Raw genomic sequence first — 15,120 nt, 5'->3', positions numbered from 1 at the left:
AATAAACAAAACAATCAGATACTTTTAAATATGTGCTACTTTTAACTGTATGATGGTGCATTCAAACTGAATGGTAATTCAGAGAAAACTAATGGAGATGGATAATGGGATATTGCTTGTTCTATCATTCTAACTTGCAGATATTACTTATTGCATTACACACACACACACACACACACACACATTAACTGTTAATATTCTGTATGCAGAATAACACTACATTTGTTTATAAGTGAGTTAATAAAGACAACTTATTTTCTTTTAAGCTGAAATTGGTTAATAAAGAAACTTTGTTCAAATGTGTCACTCCGTTCCTTTTCCGCCACTTATACTTCATTTGAAGGTGATACAGACATGGACTTGGTTATTTGTGAATGATTTCTGTTACATATATCCAACACATGTGACTCACATGTGACTCACATGCACAGGCTGTGGTGACGTAAACCAGCTGAGCTTCATGTTGTGTCTCACACAAGATGTGCAACACTTCACAAAATCATTGCAAAAGGCGATAAATGGCACAATGCAATCATGTCGCATTTCATAATCTGACAGTTAACGGGTTCCATGGGATTACAAAGCATCAGTCCGAGCTCAGTCACTGCTCACTGTTTACCCACAAGCTGTTTGTCGTCTGCAGTCTAACATGTGGGACATGTTTGCCTACATCCACAAAGGTCTTGTTTGACTGTTGACAAGTTTTGTCCTTGACACACACACACACACACACACACACACACACACACACACGTAGATGCTCCCTCATCAGTTGTGTCACAGTCTTTCATCACCATGGCAACATCCTCTCTCTTACCTAAGAGCTAAGAGCTCCGTCTCTCTGGACAGTTGTCTTTTCTCAAGCTTTCAGTGTGAGCTCAGCGATGAATTATCAGCTCAGTGAATCTGCCACCAGACCGGCCTGTCTTCACTGGAAAGAGGGGGAAGATGCTGGAAATGAGCTGCAGGTACAATGTGCTCTTACCGCCAGAAGGGGGCGAGTTTAACAAAGTTTGCAAAGCAGATACAAGAGGCTGCAGGTTTCCACTCCAATCAAAAACACCAGGTGATTTCACTGATCGGTTCCTCCTGAAGGCGAGGTGATCAGGGACCTCACCTGGTGACCTCACCTTGGCCTTCATGGCACATGGTCGGACACCCCTGCTTCAGATGTTAATGAAACAAAATAATGTATAGGGATTACTGGTACAACACCACACAAAAGCACTTTTACATAAAAAAAACATGTTTATTAAAGAAATATTTGAAATGTTCCTGACATCAAAAGATCCATCAGTATTACCTTCCACAGAAAAAAAACGCACATTGCTGAACAAAACAGTGAAATAACAATCCCTCCAGCCATTAGACACAACATTCAGTCCACAATTCTTGTCAGTGTGAAACAGTGAACTCTGACTGACTTGACTATATGAGCAAAAAGCAAAGGCCCAGTGGCACCGTATGTGACGAAGTGCTAAGTGTTCACTATACTGTACATACCAACACGGTCAAAATTCAAACAGAAACCTAATGGAAAGATAATTTCATGAGGTGTCTCATTCAAGACAGAGAACAAATTCATTTTAACATGTCCATAAAATTACATCTGGTTATATATAAATGTAAAGATGATCATTTATAAGTATGTTTGTATATAGCATATTTAAAAGTTACTCTAGTTTTAGAGTTACCTGAATATTTAATTAAATAAAGTAGTGGACTAGTGATACTCTACACTATATTTGTGATTAAAAAGTGATTCTCAGTCATTTGTTTTTATTTCAGTAGCAATCTGTTGTTTGCATTTTCTCAAACATTTAGTTTTATGCCAGCTCTCTTTTACTTTGGCTTGCATATAATTACCCTGAAGTATACACAAACATGTAACTTCTTATAAATGAACAGCTCTTCCTCTCATTTGCAAACAAGCATAACAACATTAGCTCAAAGTCTCTCTCTCACACACACACAAGTAATTGTTCAGTCATGACAAAAAAGAAGACTCCTCAAAAACCAGGCACATGGTTATTCAAAAATACATTTCATCTAAAAACAAACGCAAAAACCGTATTGTTTGCTTGTACGTGAAACCATGTTTCACTGTTCCACTGTTTATATACACATTATACACATATCCAAGAATATACAACTTCTTAGAAACCATGTGTTCAGTGCATGCACACACACAGTCCATATACAACCATTTCTGATAGAAGAAATGGAACAGCCACATTTTCCAGTAACTCCACTCCCAGAATCAAGTGCAAAGTCATTCAGTAGATGACCCTTCCTTCAAATTATACAAATTGTACATAAATAATGCATTTCCTCGTATCAAAAGCACAGAAACTCTGCTGTAATATGTGCATTCTCAACCAGTTATAACACATACAGGACAGTTAGCTCTGCTTTTCCTATGCAAATACGCACAACAGTGGACAAGAACAGTGACTCGCACCAGGAATTTATTTTCTAAGAATAACAACATTAAGTAATATTCTGTTATTGCACCTATCCTTTTTTAGGACAGTTGACCCTTACAATCTCCACAAAAACAGCCTCTCTAATGAAGACAAATACATTAGATTACACAAAACAACACGGATTGGTCAATGACCAATCCTGTCATCATGGATGACTGTGACAAAATGCCTGACTCAAGATAAGATAAATAAGACAGGACACCACCAGTCAATGTTTACAAAAAATAGTTACACCAAAAAAAAATGGCATCTCCTGTGATTGTTGTTGTGTGTCTGTTAGTCAATAAGAAAGGAAAGACTGAATTGGCAAACTGTGGCATGGAGTTTGGCATGACATTCCCTCCCATGTGACAGGACAAAGACAACGGCACATTCTCGGGCTGTGAAACTGTGAAAATCCAAGTTGAAATCAAGTACAATTTTCAAAGATGCATAATTGTGACTCCGATAGGCCACAAATTAAACTTGCTGCTTGTTATTTTGAATTGTAGCTCTTGCTGACAACATGAAAACGTATTCAGTTTAAAGAGGTAATGCACATCACCATCAATATAGGTAGATAAGACATCAACTTGTGTGTCAAAGCAGCATTGGCTGAACAGTACATGTTTATTGCACATTTCACAGCATGGTTAAATAAAAAAAAAACAAAAAAAGCCATCAAGCCACTAGTGCGAAGAGCTTTTCAAATTAATCACGCATGCGTCTGTGTTCAAGTAAGAGGAGTCGAACATTTGGAGTTTGCAGTGACAAACGACTGTATGACGAAAACGAGGCGGGACTACATTTTACAGAAAAGCCTAAGTATTTTTAAGCCATCAACAATCACAAATTTAACGGCACAAATTTAGATTTCACCGCAAGATTTTCTCATAACTCCAATCACAAAGGGAGATGCAGCGTAGACTGGTGGCGTTAGTGTTACAAACAGTAACAGGTTCTGCCAGAGAGGTGAAGAGACGTCCTCCGGCTGTGCTGAAGCACCATCAGCTCTGAGCGGCCTGAAGTCGACCCACTCGCTCTGTGTTCATCTCCAGTTGCGGTACATGTAGAGCGAGGCGAAGAACAAGTTTGCACTCAGGCTTACTAATAAAAGTCCTGGCCAGATAAACCGCTTCACAAAACCTGGAAACATAAAAGAAAATACTGTCAATAACATTTAATACAAGTATCATCAGTACATGCTCATTTGTCTTTTGCAGTGTCAAGACGCTGCTTTATGTGGCATTTTCTCAAGTTCTCACATGTGCCTTTTTTCCACAGCAGGTCTTAACAGGACCGACTACACATATCTACAACACAAGGTTGGTGGCACTGGTTTTTAATTTTATGACACCATATTCTAGCTTAACAAACATCGACAGAGGGAAAAAAACAATAGCAGAGTGAAGTTATTTTTCTTTTCAGAGAAATAAAGAGGTATGAATAATGACCAAGGCCAGGCTAGCCCTACTGTGGAACAGGGGCTATTATGTACTTATACTCAGTGGCCACTTTATTAGGTCCACCTGCATAATCCAATCCAACTGTTCTGCCATATGGTTTACTTTCATGATGGCTATAATCGGCAAACAATAAAGTGATTATCACTCAAATAAGCCAATGCCAGCCAATCACTTTTTACAAACTTTGAAAGCTGTACATCAACCTTGATCTCAGCTTTATTTTAAAAGCCTTGCATTGAGATCACTCAGTTTAACACATTTTCTGACACCCTGTTAAACAAACGACTGAACAATAAAATGTACAGCGACTTTGGTCAGATACATCAAATTGCTCAGCTCACCTTTTGATGGAGAAGCGCTCTCTGGTCCCTGTGTGGTGGTGTCCACCAGGCACGCTGAGCTCTCTGAGGAGCTGCCTCGCTTCTCCTCCTCGATCACACTGCCCTCCCTCAACAAGGAACTCAGGTCTGCAGCACAAGGCAACTGGATCAGCAAAGATTCAACCATTTAAATTTCAAACTCTGCACATTAAATCATTCTCTCAAGTGACTTTTGCACCAGTGTTGTAACTTATCACATTAACAATGCTCTCAAATTTGATGTGTTCGGGTTCAGTTTGAACAATATAAGCCCTGCTGTTTACCATTTTGGCTTTGGAAAGGTGAGATGTCTGGGGAAAAGCGGCCGCTATAAAGAGAAGGAGCCGGCTCTGCAGAGAAGTGGGAAGGGGATACAGGAGGGGACCTGGGCATGGGCGCAGGCATGGGCTCTGCCACGGGCGAGAAGAGTCGGAGTTTCCGTCCGCTGATGTTGAGGCGGGCAGGGCTGATCAGGGGGCGGCGGTGTACAGCAGAGCTGGAACTGGACGTAACCGAACCGGCGACCGAGGGAGTCGGGGAGGGGCCTGGGGACGAGGGCCGGCTCCCGGATATCAGAGAAAAATAGTCTGTGCCAAAACAGAGCAAGAAAGCTCAAGCAAATGCACTGGAAATTTTCAAAAAAAAAAAAAAATCACAAGGTTAAGTGGGGGTCATAGCATTACTTGGTGTTTAATACCTGAGGGTGGAGAGTCTTTGTATTGTGATGGAGGTCTGCTTCCACTAAACAGATAGCCAGAATCTGGGAAAAAAAACATGGAATACATAATTATTAATTATGATAAATCGGGCCATTTACCAAAATCCACAAAGCATACACAGACTTGATTATCTAGGCAATAGTATCAGTGTGTATCATTTATGAACTTCAGTTTCATACAATGTCATGACATTTACATTTTAATTGAAGGCTTTTCCCTCATTTTGTGTCAGAATACACTAAACTTTGAATTAAAGTGCTCTGAGTCAGTTTGACACCTGATTAAATATGTTGCACATTTGATTAATCTACATGTTATGGGGTACGTTTTATTTTAGGCTTTAGTTAGACATTTTCAGTCAGTATTTGCAATGTAACATGATAGAAGCTGCACTCCAAGATCCTTGCCAATATCCAGCACATAAAAAACAACCTGCATGTTCAGACACACTGATACTCAGATCATATCCTTTCTGGCAACAAAGTGTGTGTTTCTTATCTTCAGAAACAGTGGCACATTCAAGTAAAGCACTAACCAGTGGCGACCGTGAGTGACGAACAGCTAACAAGTTGTGGTCTGTTAACAGCATCAAATTACCTTTCTTTGGAAAAAGACAAGCCGAAAAAGGACTGGAAATCAAACATGTCTGAGCAGCTAGAGGCCAGGTGATCACAGCAGCATCAAGAAAGTAGGGCTGGGTGATATCTTGATATCAGGATGAGACAAAATATCATCTGGAATTGTCGCTATCTAATATCCTTATTGGGTAATCTGCTGCTGTAACACAGAATTTCCCAGTTTAGGCTCAATAAAGTATATCTATCTATCCAAAAGTGTTGTTGTTTCCTGGTTTTAAAGGCTGCATTTCAGAAATGGGACACAGTTTTGTGTCTACAGGTGTCAGAGAATGAAATTGCATACTTGTTAATACCTTTTCAGACAAATTTTAAAGAAATTTAAGTCCTTTTTTTAAAAAGAAATCCTCTTTTTCATATTCAGATAAGCATAACAAGTACACATCAAGGTAAGCACTACACATTTGGTCTAGTGCAGGTGAAGTGGACTCATTTTGACATAAACAGATACATGAAGGTAGATAAAATGTTTACATTGAAATGAAGACCTCAATAATTCAAATTTAACACTATCTAATAACTTTCAAGGCCAAGGCAATATAAGACATTTTAAGACTTTCAGTAGGTGCAGACGCCCTGGTGTGAATGTGCACACACTGACACGGTGACAGCCATCTCACCTGTCCTGGTGAGCGAGGGGATGGTGCCGAGGCAGAGGGCCCTGTTGAGGCGCCCGGGGAGAGAGGAGGGGGAGGCCTTGCGCTCCCGGGGGCTCTGCTGCCGGTTGATGAGCTTGGAGAGGTTGGGGGGCGGAGTAGGAATGAACGAGTCCTCCAAGCTGGGGTAGATGGGTGAGAGCAAAGGCGGCTGGCCACTGAAGGGGGGCGCCACCGAGCCGCCCGCAAGGTACCTGCAACACAAGAGCAACGAAACTGGCTACTACCTGACATCATGTAAGGCTATTTAATAAGTAGTACAATAATGTATTACTGTATTAGACAGCCAAAAGTACTGTCATTACTAGACAACAGGAAAAATGCCACTGCCATTCATACTGCTTTTATACTTTAGAAAAACATTTTATTTGCAATATGTGGGGAAAAAAATGTCAGGGATTTCTGCTGCACACTGAACTTGACATGCAGCATCCTGGACATTACAGTTGGGTTGAGTTTGTTTTGTTGAAGATTCAGATATTTTCAACCTAAGCTGCCAAGCAGATATTTTGTGCTGCCATTCAACACCTTTAAATCTGAAAATTACTAAGCAAAAAAACTGTGTGTCTCTTTTTAATGAAATATTTTCATTAACCAAAGGAGAAAAAAAGAGAAATCCAAAACAAGATGGGATACTGTCAAACAATATCTTAAAAAAAAAAAAAAAAAACACAGCTGGACCATCAGGACAACCTCTTTCATATTGGAGATTAAGACATAAACACACTGGTGTCCGATATTTACAAAACTGGCAGATATCTTCCTGATTTAACGATAAACTAATGAATCCTTCTCACAACATAAACTAAGAAAGTGACCACTGCCTTGACTTATGCAAGACGCCTCACCAGTCAAATTAGTGCATAATCTTTCTGCTCGGCTCTAATATCCATGTGACAGTCGCAGAACTAAGCCAAGCCCCTCGGCTGGTGAGCACAGTGTTAAACACACCAGCCTGTGATAAAGGAAAAAGGCAGCCACTGACAGGCCGCCGCAGCTGCTGTGTGTGCGAAAGATGACGGTGCCTACACATGCACACATGCGCACACACACGCACACACACAGATCTCACTGAGAAATGCTGCTCAGCAACACTGTCCAAATCATTCAGTGTCTCATACACAGATTGCATCAAAGCAGTTTGTCTTTGTTGGCAAGCGGGCTTTATCGTTTGACAAAGCGTTTGCTGTAGACCCTTGCCTACGTGAAACAGAAATCTCTTTCCCAGATGTGAAACTATAAAGCGCTGCAGCATTATTTCAAAAGGGGAAACTAAAATTTAAGCTGGAATCTACTGGTTTATAAGTAGGAAATAAAACACGACAGAGCAAAAGGGCATCTTTGTTTTGACGAACATCAAACAAACAGAGAAGATATCTTTCACCAAGTTGTTTATTACATTCCATGTACAGCAATCAGTCCTACAGGATACTCAAAAATGTACTTCAAGTGCAGCTTAATTATTAAAACCGGGTAACACTTAATTGCAGCATTCAAATATGTTATTCCTATCTCTCACTCCCATGACAGTTTAATCTGTAATTTTGAGTTCAGTACACATTCAATTATCTGAACTGAATTTCAGGTAACTCTTAATGTACTGATCCATAAGGAATCAGAAAAGTCTCTTGACTTTTCCCAGATTATTTTGTGCATGTAGTGCATGTCCAAACTTGGAAACTCACAGTAAATAATACGCATTTGGATGTAAACCCTCACAGTCAGTGTTGCGTTCACTGCCCATGGAACAATATCTGGCTCCGAGTGTCTGCTCTATACTGTTTTTAGCTTTGGGAGCCAGTTAAAAATACTGATGGGACCGTCATTGGACCAGAGGAACAACATATATGAATTCTTCAACAGAGTGGCAATCAAGATGCAGTACCCACAAGTGTTTCATTTAAATGCTGAAATGCCGTTTAACAAGGACGGAATGCCATCTCTGATGAGACGGCTTTACATAATGCAAATACATGATAGGCAATATATTTTAACACATCTGATTAGCTTATACTATAGGCTGAAATCCCCAAGCCTTGCTTACACTGTGTATAAATAACCGAGATTTGGCATGGTAATCTTTAGAGCTACGAAACACATCACACAGTTCAGGCTTCCTTCAAGGTACTGAGTCCTTAGTGTTTCTGCAACACACACATTGCTAAAAAGTTTAGATATGGCAGGAAAAAGTACATTAACAGTCACAAACTCACAGCTACAATCACATTTTTAGCTACATATATCCATAAGTAACACAGCGCAGGAAAATAACTTACATTCACCATATTAATAAAAAAAGAAAGAAAAAAAAGGTAGTACTAAAGCTATCACTCCCTTGTTAATACACCACAAAGAAAAATATTTGTGGCCATTTTTTATGCTCCAGTTGCATTTGGCATCTTACACTTTGACTGCAGTGCTCTAAATCTGAATGCCTGATACAAGCTAACGTTCGACCATGATCATACTCTTATCAGGAATACTCTAAATTATTCAAAGACCAAAACAGGACTGGCAACATATTTGGACTAGGCTTTATGTAGGTATCAACAGAGCATAAGAAATGTGCACGCAGAGGATCAACAGCAAACCAAAACCATTCAGCATCGAGTGTCAAGGAAAAAAAACACATACTGTGATTTATTACACATAAAGAGTATACTCTAGCAGATTAATTATCTTTGTCAGGATCTTAAAATGCCGTTTATATCTCATTCACTGAAATGACATTAAAACATTTAGTGCCTCTGAGTCACCACAGCACACCATTTCGCTGTGCAGTGGCACTTAATTAACCTTTCACCAGTACTTTAAGTTGGAAAATGTCAGTGGATGAATAGTAAAGTGTCAAAGTTTTGGAGACAACAAACACCCAGAGCCAGTACTTTCTTAAAAAAACCAACAAACCGTACTTTTATATCTACTCTATGGCAGAAATTTTGTTGCAAAAATGCTAAATTTAAAGCTTTGAGGAAACTTCAGAGACAGTGGCTTGAAAACAGAAATCCATCTACAGGACAACACAGCATGCAAAAACTTATTTACTATACCCTACCATCAAGTACAATCTAGACCCTCTACAACTCTCATAGTTAAGTATTAAAAAAAAAGATAATTTCCCCTTTCCTATGGCATTATTGTCAAGTGAGTACAGCCGATCCTCTCCACCCCAACAAACTCCATCTAGTCTACATGAAACAAAACAGCTAACACAAATAAAAAGGGCTACATGTAGGGTAATACATGCACTTATTGTGTTTAATACAACTACACGTTACATTGTAAAGGCAAGTTCAATATTATGGAAAAAAGTACCAAGTGAATCAACAGGGGTTGTGCTACAGAAATATGATTTCCAGCTCCAACTGCCAGCGCAGCATCTTTAAACTTTAAGCTGGCATAAATTTCTAAATTTCATCTAAATTGAAAATGTAAAAAAAATGTCACGGCACATCAAACTACTTCCTCTTGATGAGTGCAGAGGTTCAGTGTAAACTTTTTTCCACTAAAAAACAGCACAGGATGCACTCTGTACAGTAGCTATACCTAGAAAATGAATAGCACCATGTTATATTTATTCTTAAAAAACAGCTTGCTAGTGTTTTTAAATTAGATCTTATTAAGAGACCTCCAATGTCGGCTCACTTGCTGCTGTTCTGTTTTTCGTCTCTTAAGTTTAGATTTGCCGCTTCCTCGCGTGATGACGGATTCCAAAACTTCATTTGGGCAAAAACAAGGCGAACATACTGATTGTGGATGACCCTTCAAAATGTTTGCATGGTCAAAGACGGATAAATAATTACGTGACAGTACTACTTGAAACGATAGTTCTACTGTACCTCAAACAAATTTAGAGGCAAGTCAAGTACCTGCCTGTTCTTCATGCAGAGGCACAACGTGTCAGTATCTGCTACCACCGAGCAGGGCAAAAGATAATAAAAATGTGGGGGAAAAAAAGCATACCATACAAAATATTTTGGAGGGATTATCCTCCTATAACAGAGGCCGGAGGTGACATCATTTTATGGAGGAAGGCCGGCGTAATTCAAATAGAAATGAAAGGACAAATGGTCTAACAATAACTATGAACTAGTACAGGATTTTCAAGTTTCATTAGAATAGAAAAAAATCTACTGATGAACTAGTATTTTCTTTCTTAATGCACTGGAGTCTCTATGACAATCATGTCTCTCAGTGTTCAAAATACTTGATTCATTAACATTCATGTCACTATAAACTAACACCGGCACTCAGTACTGCCTTTGTACAAACTGTTCAGTAAGAATTTTAGCGAGGACGACAAAACCTTTAATGGCGGCTGCTTCACTACAAACAACCAAATAATGCCACTGGAGTAACTCACAGCAGGGGCTTCAATATCAGTGTCACTGTATTCTTTACAGATGCTGCCATATGTGTTGCAAACTGTAATCTCTAAGGAACTTAATTTGCTCTGAATTTTTCAGTGTAGTGAAACACTAAAAGAGGAATGTAATTATTAAACAGACACATCATACTTTGGTAGGGCCTGCAATGCCTCTCTAAATTAGTATTTCATGCAACGAGTTACTACACAATATACGAATGTCAGTAAATAAATGCATAGGTTTACAGGAATATGTATTTGAACAATCTAGTTCTGTGCACTTATTATCTCAAGTATTAAAGTAACTGAGTGTTAGAAATTCTTTTGAAAACAGTATAATATCTTTCATAGTGTTCTAACTTCACTCTAATAATCAACTGCTGTCAGTTAAAAAGATAAGATTAATAACTGCATAATTATGTGTTATAGTTAATAAAGTATTAGTGACGGAAATTAAATGAATGAACAGCATGAATTTGAAAGACATCATGGAATAACAGACAAAATCCACTTTGTAGTGTTCAAGTGGGTCTTCAGTAGGGTTGAGGATTGAATTGACAAGTTGATTTCTTAATAATTCCTACTTTATGATCAGATTATGTACCAGCTACATTATGAGCTCCTCTAATATAGATTACCTTTATATATGGACACTTTAGATATATCAACACCGTAATGGAAATGAATGAAAATTAAAAATCACTTATTAAAATAACAAAAAAAAAGAGCTGTTCATATCATATGGTCTTATTGTGTTGCTCATAACACCTTTAACTGTAAACTGACTGCAGTCTCAAAACTGTACACACATCAAACACCTGCACACTGAATGTGTGTGAAAGCGAGGTTGTCATGTCATGGTGAGCTGATGGGGAGCAGAGACGGTATGCTGAGATCTCTGCAACACAAAGATGAGCTGCGGCTTCTGCTGTGCAAATCAAGCAGGTACAGCGAATCGAGTTTGTTGTTCTCACCCAAGTGTGGACACACTTTCTGATCTCGTGTATGTTTGCCATGCTCATCATATCACAACCTCACACTCACTCACACACACAGCAGACAAGGGCACAACTGAGACAGAGACAATTTCACGCTGAATTAAAACTTGTGCAGTTTGCTCTATTAAAAAAAAAAAAACTAGTAAGGGACTGATACGGACAATTGCTAATGTGTTTTGATCCACCCAGTTTTAGAAACGTTGGAACTGATTCCTCGTTGGAACTGAACTCTCGCTCCCGGTCTTAAAGCACATTTAAACATTACTGTTCATATTCTGACCTTCGACATCTGGCTCTCCGCAGGCCCAGGTTTTTGCGAGTAGCCACAGCAGAGGCGAAGCTGACCAGGGAACAGAGGCAGGTGGTGCTGAGCTTCGCCGTGTCCAGCCATCCTGCCACACCAGTCCAGTAGCTCTCAGCCAGGTGGAGGCACAGGACCAGGAACCACAGCACAGAGGACACAGCATCAATTCTCCTCAGCCTGAAATAAAGAAACAGGGTGTTTTTTTAAAGAAGAAAAACTGGTGCCTGCATAGTTTATTTTTGATTTAATCTTGTTCAGGACTCCTTTCACTGAAGCAAAAAGAAGGAAGATTGCTTACCTGACTGGCCCTGCAAGGAAGATAGCAGTGACACAAGTCAACAAGCCAAGAGAAACAACAGCCATCTGGTTGCTCTTTCCATACTGCCACACCAGCTTGGCATTTTCTATGGCCTTATCTGGCAGCAGCTCCACTAGATCCTGCCAAACATGTGCCGCTCCACTGCTACTGTTGTGAGGAGTGGACTCATTGTAGGGTTTTGGTTTAGGAGGAACGACCCCTCCGCTTAATGCTTGTGGGTCACTCGGTGAAGCAGGCTGGTCTGCTGATCCACAGACAGCTGCAGCAACCAGGAAAGCACATGTCAGAAAGGCCAGCAGCCGCAACACTATGACTCCCAAGGGAGTCGTCATGGAGTAGCTCTGTGGGAAGAGAACATGTTTCAGTGGGGTTTCTGACATTTCTACAGCATTCCGTGGTAGACAAGAGCAAACTGAGCACACGCTTGCAGTGACATATTTCAAAACTCGACATCCAACCTAGTGCTACAAGTTTACAGACTATCCAAAAACCACCCCACATTACAATACAAAGTGCAAATTTCCATATAATAAAACCCTGGTAGTTTTAAATGACAGATTAAGATGTGAATATGCTGGTTTTTTTTTGTTGGTTTGTTTTTGTTTTTTTACACATTTACATAATTTGGGACTTTGGTATGCACTAACCTTTATGAAGGGCTTGTCTGATTCTCTGCTGCGTCGAAGCTGGTGGTTTAAGAGCACCGTGCGAAGCTGGCGGTTTTGGTGCTTGATGTAATACTCCACCGCTGTCTGACACGGCCGGCATAACTTGTAGGTCTGCTCGAGGTGGTGCTTGTAAGCCTCAATTTCCTCATCGTAGTTCTCCTACAATCAAAGATGGCAAACAACAATGCATATTCATTCGCTTTCAACATGTTCTAATGTGCTTGAGGCATTGCACGTCACAATTAAAGGAGAAGAGCAAAATACACACATCGTCCCTCGGGATGAATGAGGCCAACTGTTTGATCTTGGCAGACTGGTTGGTATTGCACTTCCTGCACAGCAGCATCTGACAGTTGACCCACTGCAGCGTCTTGGGCGTCTCCGATGAGGGAAGGCTGGCGGACACTCCATGGTTCAGATGCTCCATGTACTGAGCTGGGATGGGTTTGTTGTAATCCCCATTCTGCAAAGATAGATCAACAGAGGGAAGAAAATGAAACCCATAACATTACATGGTAAAGCTAGTAATTAATGAAGATGAGAATGAACATTTGCCATGCACTTGTTCATGAATGCACCTCCTGAAATCCGTTGTACTGTTCACAGTTGGGACAGTCCCAGCAGTTCCTGTTCCCATAGGGCACCACTGTATTCTGGTTACAGAACCAGCAGTTCACATTTGCATGAGTGGGCTTCTTTCTGTTGGAAAAAAGAAAACAAAAGAGGGGTGATCCAATCATGACATTGTTACACTAAATAAAAGCTGATTAACTTACATTGAGATGTGGCTCTGACTCTTCAGGTCACCTTACCTTAAAATGTACTGATGCACAAATCTGGCTTGTTTAAAATGTTTTGATACTGCTTTCTAACTAGATGTAACTTAAAAACTAGGTATATTTCAGCAGATGGTGGTAAAACACCTTGACACCGTCTGCAGGACTAACATTAACTGGCAGGTTTAGCGCTCCGGGCTAATAACTTCTCCATTATGCAAAACTGCGCTGCTGGAATTAAACACATTAGCCTATATAAACAACATTTGACTGCAACGTCGTTTTTAAGACGGAAATGTACATTTTAAACGACTACTAGGCAACCTGTGAGATAAAATACCGTCAACCTGGAGCCGAAATGACAAACCAGCACATTCCAGCTGGCAGGAGCAGCGGAGCCATGCGCGGCTGCAGCTAGCCGCTTCACGTTACCTGGTGGCGATTCTGTAAATAAGCGCTCCGCCGGCCACAAACGCCGTCGCCCCGACTCCTCCATACATTAACTCGGGATACTCCGACAAAAGCTGGTTAAAGGTTTCCATTCCCACCAACAAACTGCGTGACAAGCCAGCTAGCAAAGCATGAGTTTTGTAGTGTTCCTTGATAGCCGAAAAAACAAGGCGCGCACGCCGTAAGTAGAAGCCTTTGTTCACGCCCATGCACCGGAAACGGAAAGTCGTAGCGCATAAGGACGCGTTCCGCTATGTTTGACAAAACCCTTATGCCATGAAATGAGCGACTTAGTACATAAATCTTGGCTGTTTTAGTCATCTATTGTACATACTGTGAGACTTAAACGTCATGCAAGTTAGAATACGCCATATGTAGTTTAATGTATTTCTTTAACACGCAAACTAGGGAACAGGAAAGGATGTAGGTGCAGTGTTGGAATGCAGGAAGGACAGCTCCTTCCTCCAGTTTTCCCTCATGGGTCAAACTGAGCCGCTCAAAGCTGGGCACTTCCACGAACTGTGCCAAATCTGTTTATAAACACCAGACTTGCACAACATAATGACCTGAGAAGAAAATATGCATCAATGCCCCATAGTCTTGAAATTTCGGAATTTAATCTTTGAAATCGCAGGTGGGCTATGATGTCAATAATGCTTATCAGCTGAGACATTTATAGGCGGTAATTACTGACCTTTTGAGGTGCGTCAGATTTCTGCTCTTATCAAAATTTCTGCAAAAATAATAAAAAAGGGCTGATTGTTAACAGGGTTAGGGCTGTAACAGGCCAGCAGTGCTGTTAGGTCGTCATTCGTCTTAAAGCAGCTAACATGATAGGTCATTTTTGGAAATCAGATCGATTATTAATAAATTCGACAAAACTAATAATAAAAAGCAGCAGTAGTTTGGGTATTGTAATGATCCAAACAGATATAAAGT

General features: G+C 40.2%; 1 protein-coding gene across 2 annotated transcripts; it reads right to left on the bottom strand.

Annotated features, from left to right (window-relative positions):
• Positions 1 to 2,031: 2,031 nt before the first annotated feature.
• Positions 2,032 to 14,389, bottom strand: tmem201 (transmembrane protein 201). Of its 2 annotated transcripts, none has more exons than XM_030055726.1 (11): positions 14,164 to 14,389; positions 13,534 to 13,654; positions 13,224 to 13,418; positions 12,935 to 13,114; positions 12,267 to 12,628; positions 11,945 to 12,145; positions 6,265 to 6,494; positions 4,988 to 5,050; positions 4,575 to 4,877; positions 4,273 to 4,414; positions 2,032 to 3,611 (listed from the first exon to the last, which is right to left on the bottom strand). In XM_030055726.1, the coding sequence occupies exons 1-11, from the start codon at positions 14,271 to 14,273 to the stop codon at positions 3,473 to 3,475; spliced, it is 2,046 nt and encodes a 681-aa protein (XP_029911586.1). In that variant the 5' UTR covers positions 14,274 to 14,389; the 3' UTR covers positions 2,032 to 3,472. The 2 variants fall into 2 exon arrangements, with proteins under 2 accessions (XP_029911586.1, XP_029911587.1); XM_030055727.1 differs by having other exon boundaries at positions 4,273 to 4,398.
• Positions 14,390 to 15,120: the final 731 nt, after the last annotated feature.

Source organism: Myripristis murdjan, chromosome 7, assembly GCF_902150065.1.
Source record: "Myripristis murdjan chromosome 7, fMyrMur1.1, whole genome shotgun sequence".
Taxonomy (NCBI): Eukaryota; Metazoa; Chordata; class Actinopteri; order Holocentriformes; family Holocentridae; genus Myripristis; species Myripristis murdjan.
The sequence above is the reverse complement of the archived record's forward strand: the minus strand, read 5'-3'. Positions and strand labels throughout refer to the sequence as shown.

What these genes read in the sequence shown, in the direction of transcription:
- tmem201 (XM_030055726.1), bottom strand. Translation starts at nt 14,273, where the DNA reads ATGGAAACCTTTAACCAGCTTTTGTCGGAGTATCCCGAGTTAATGTAT. An exon ending in ACCTTTCCAAAGCCAAAATG is followed by an intron (nt 4,415 to 4,574) that starts GTAAACAGCAGG and finishes TTGCTGATCCAG; the next exon opens with TTGCCTTGTGCTGCAGACCT. An exon ending in GAGCGCTTCTCCATCAAAAG is followed by an intron (nt 3,612 to 4,272) that starts GTGAGCTGAGCA and finishes TTATGTTTCCAG; the next exon opens with GTTTTGTGAAGCGGTTTATC.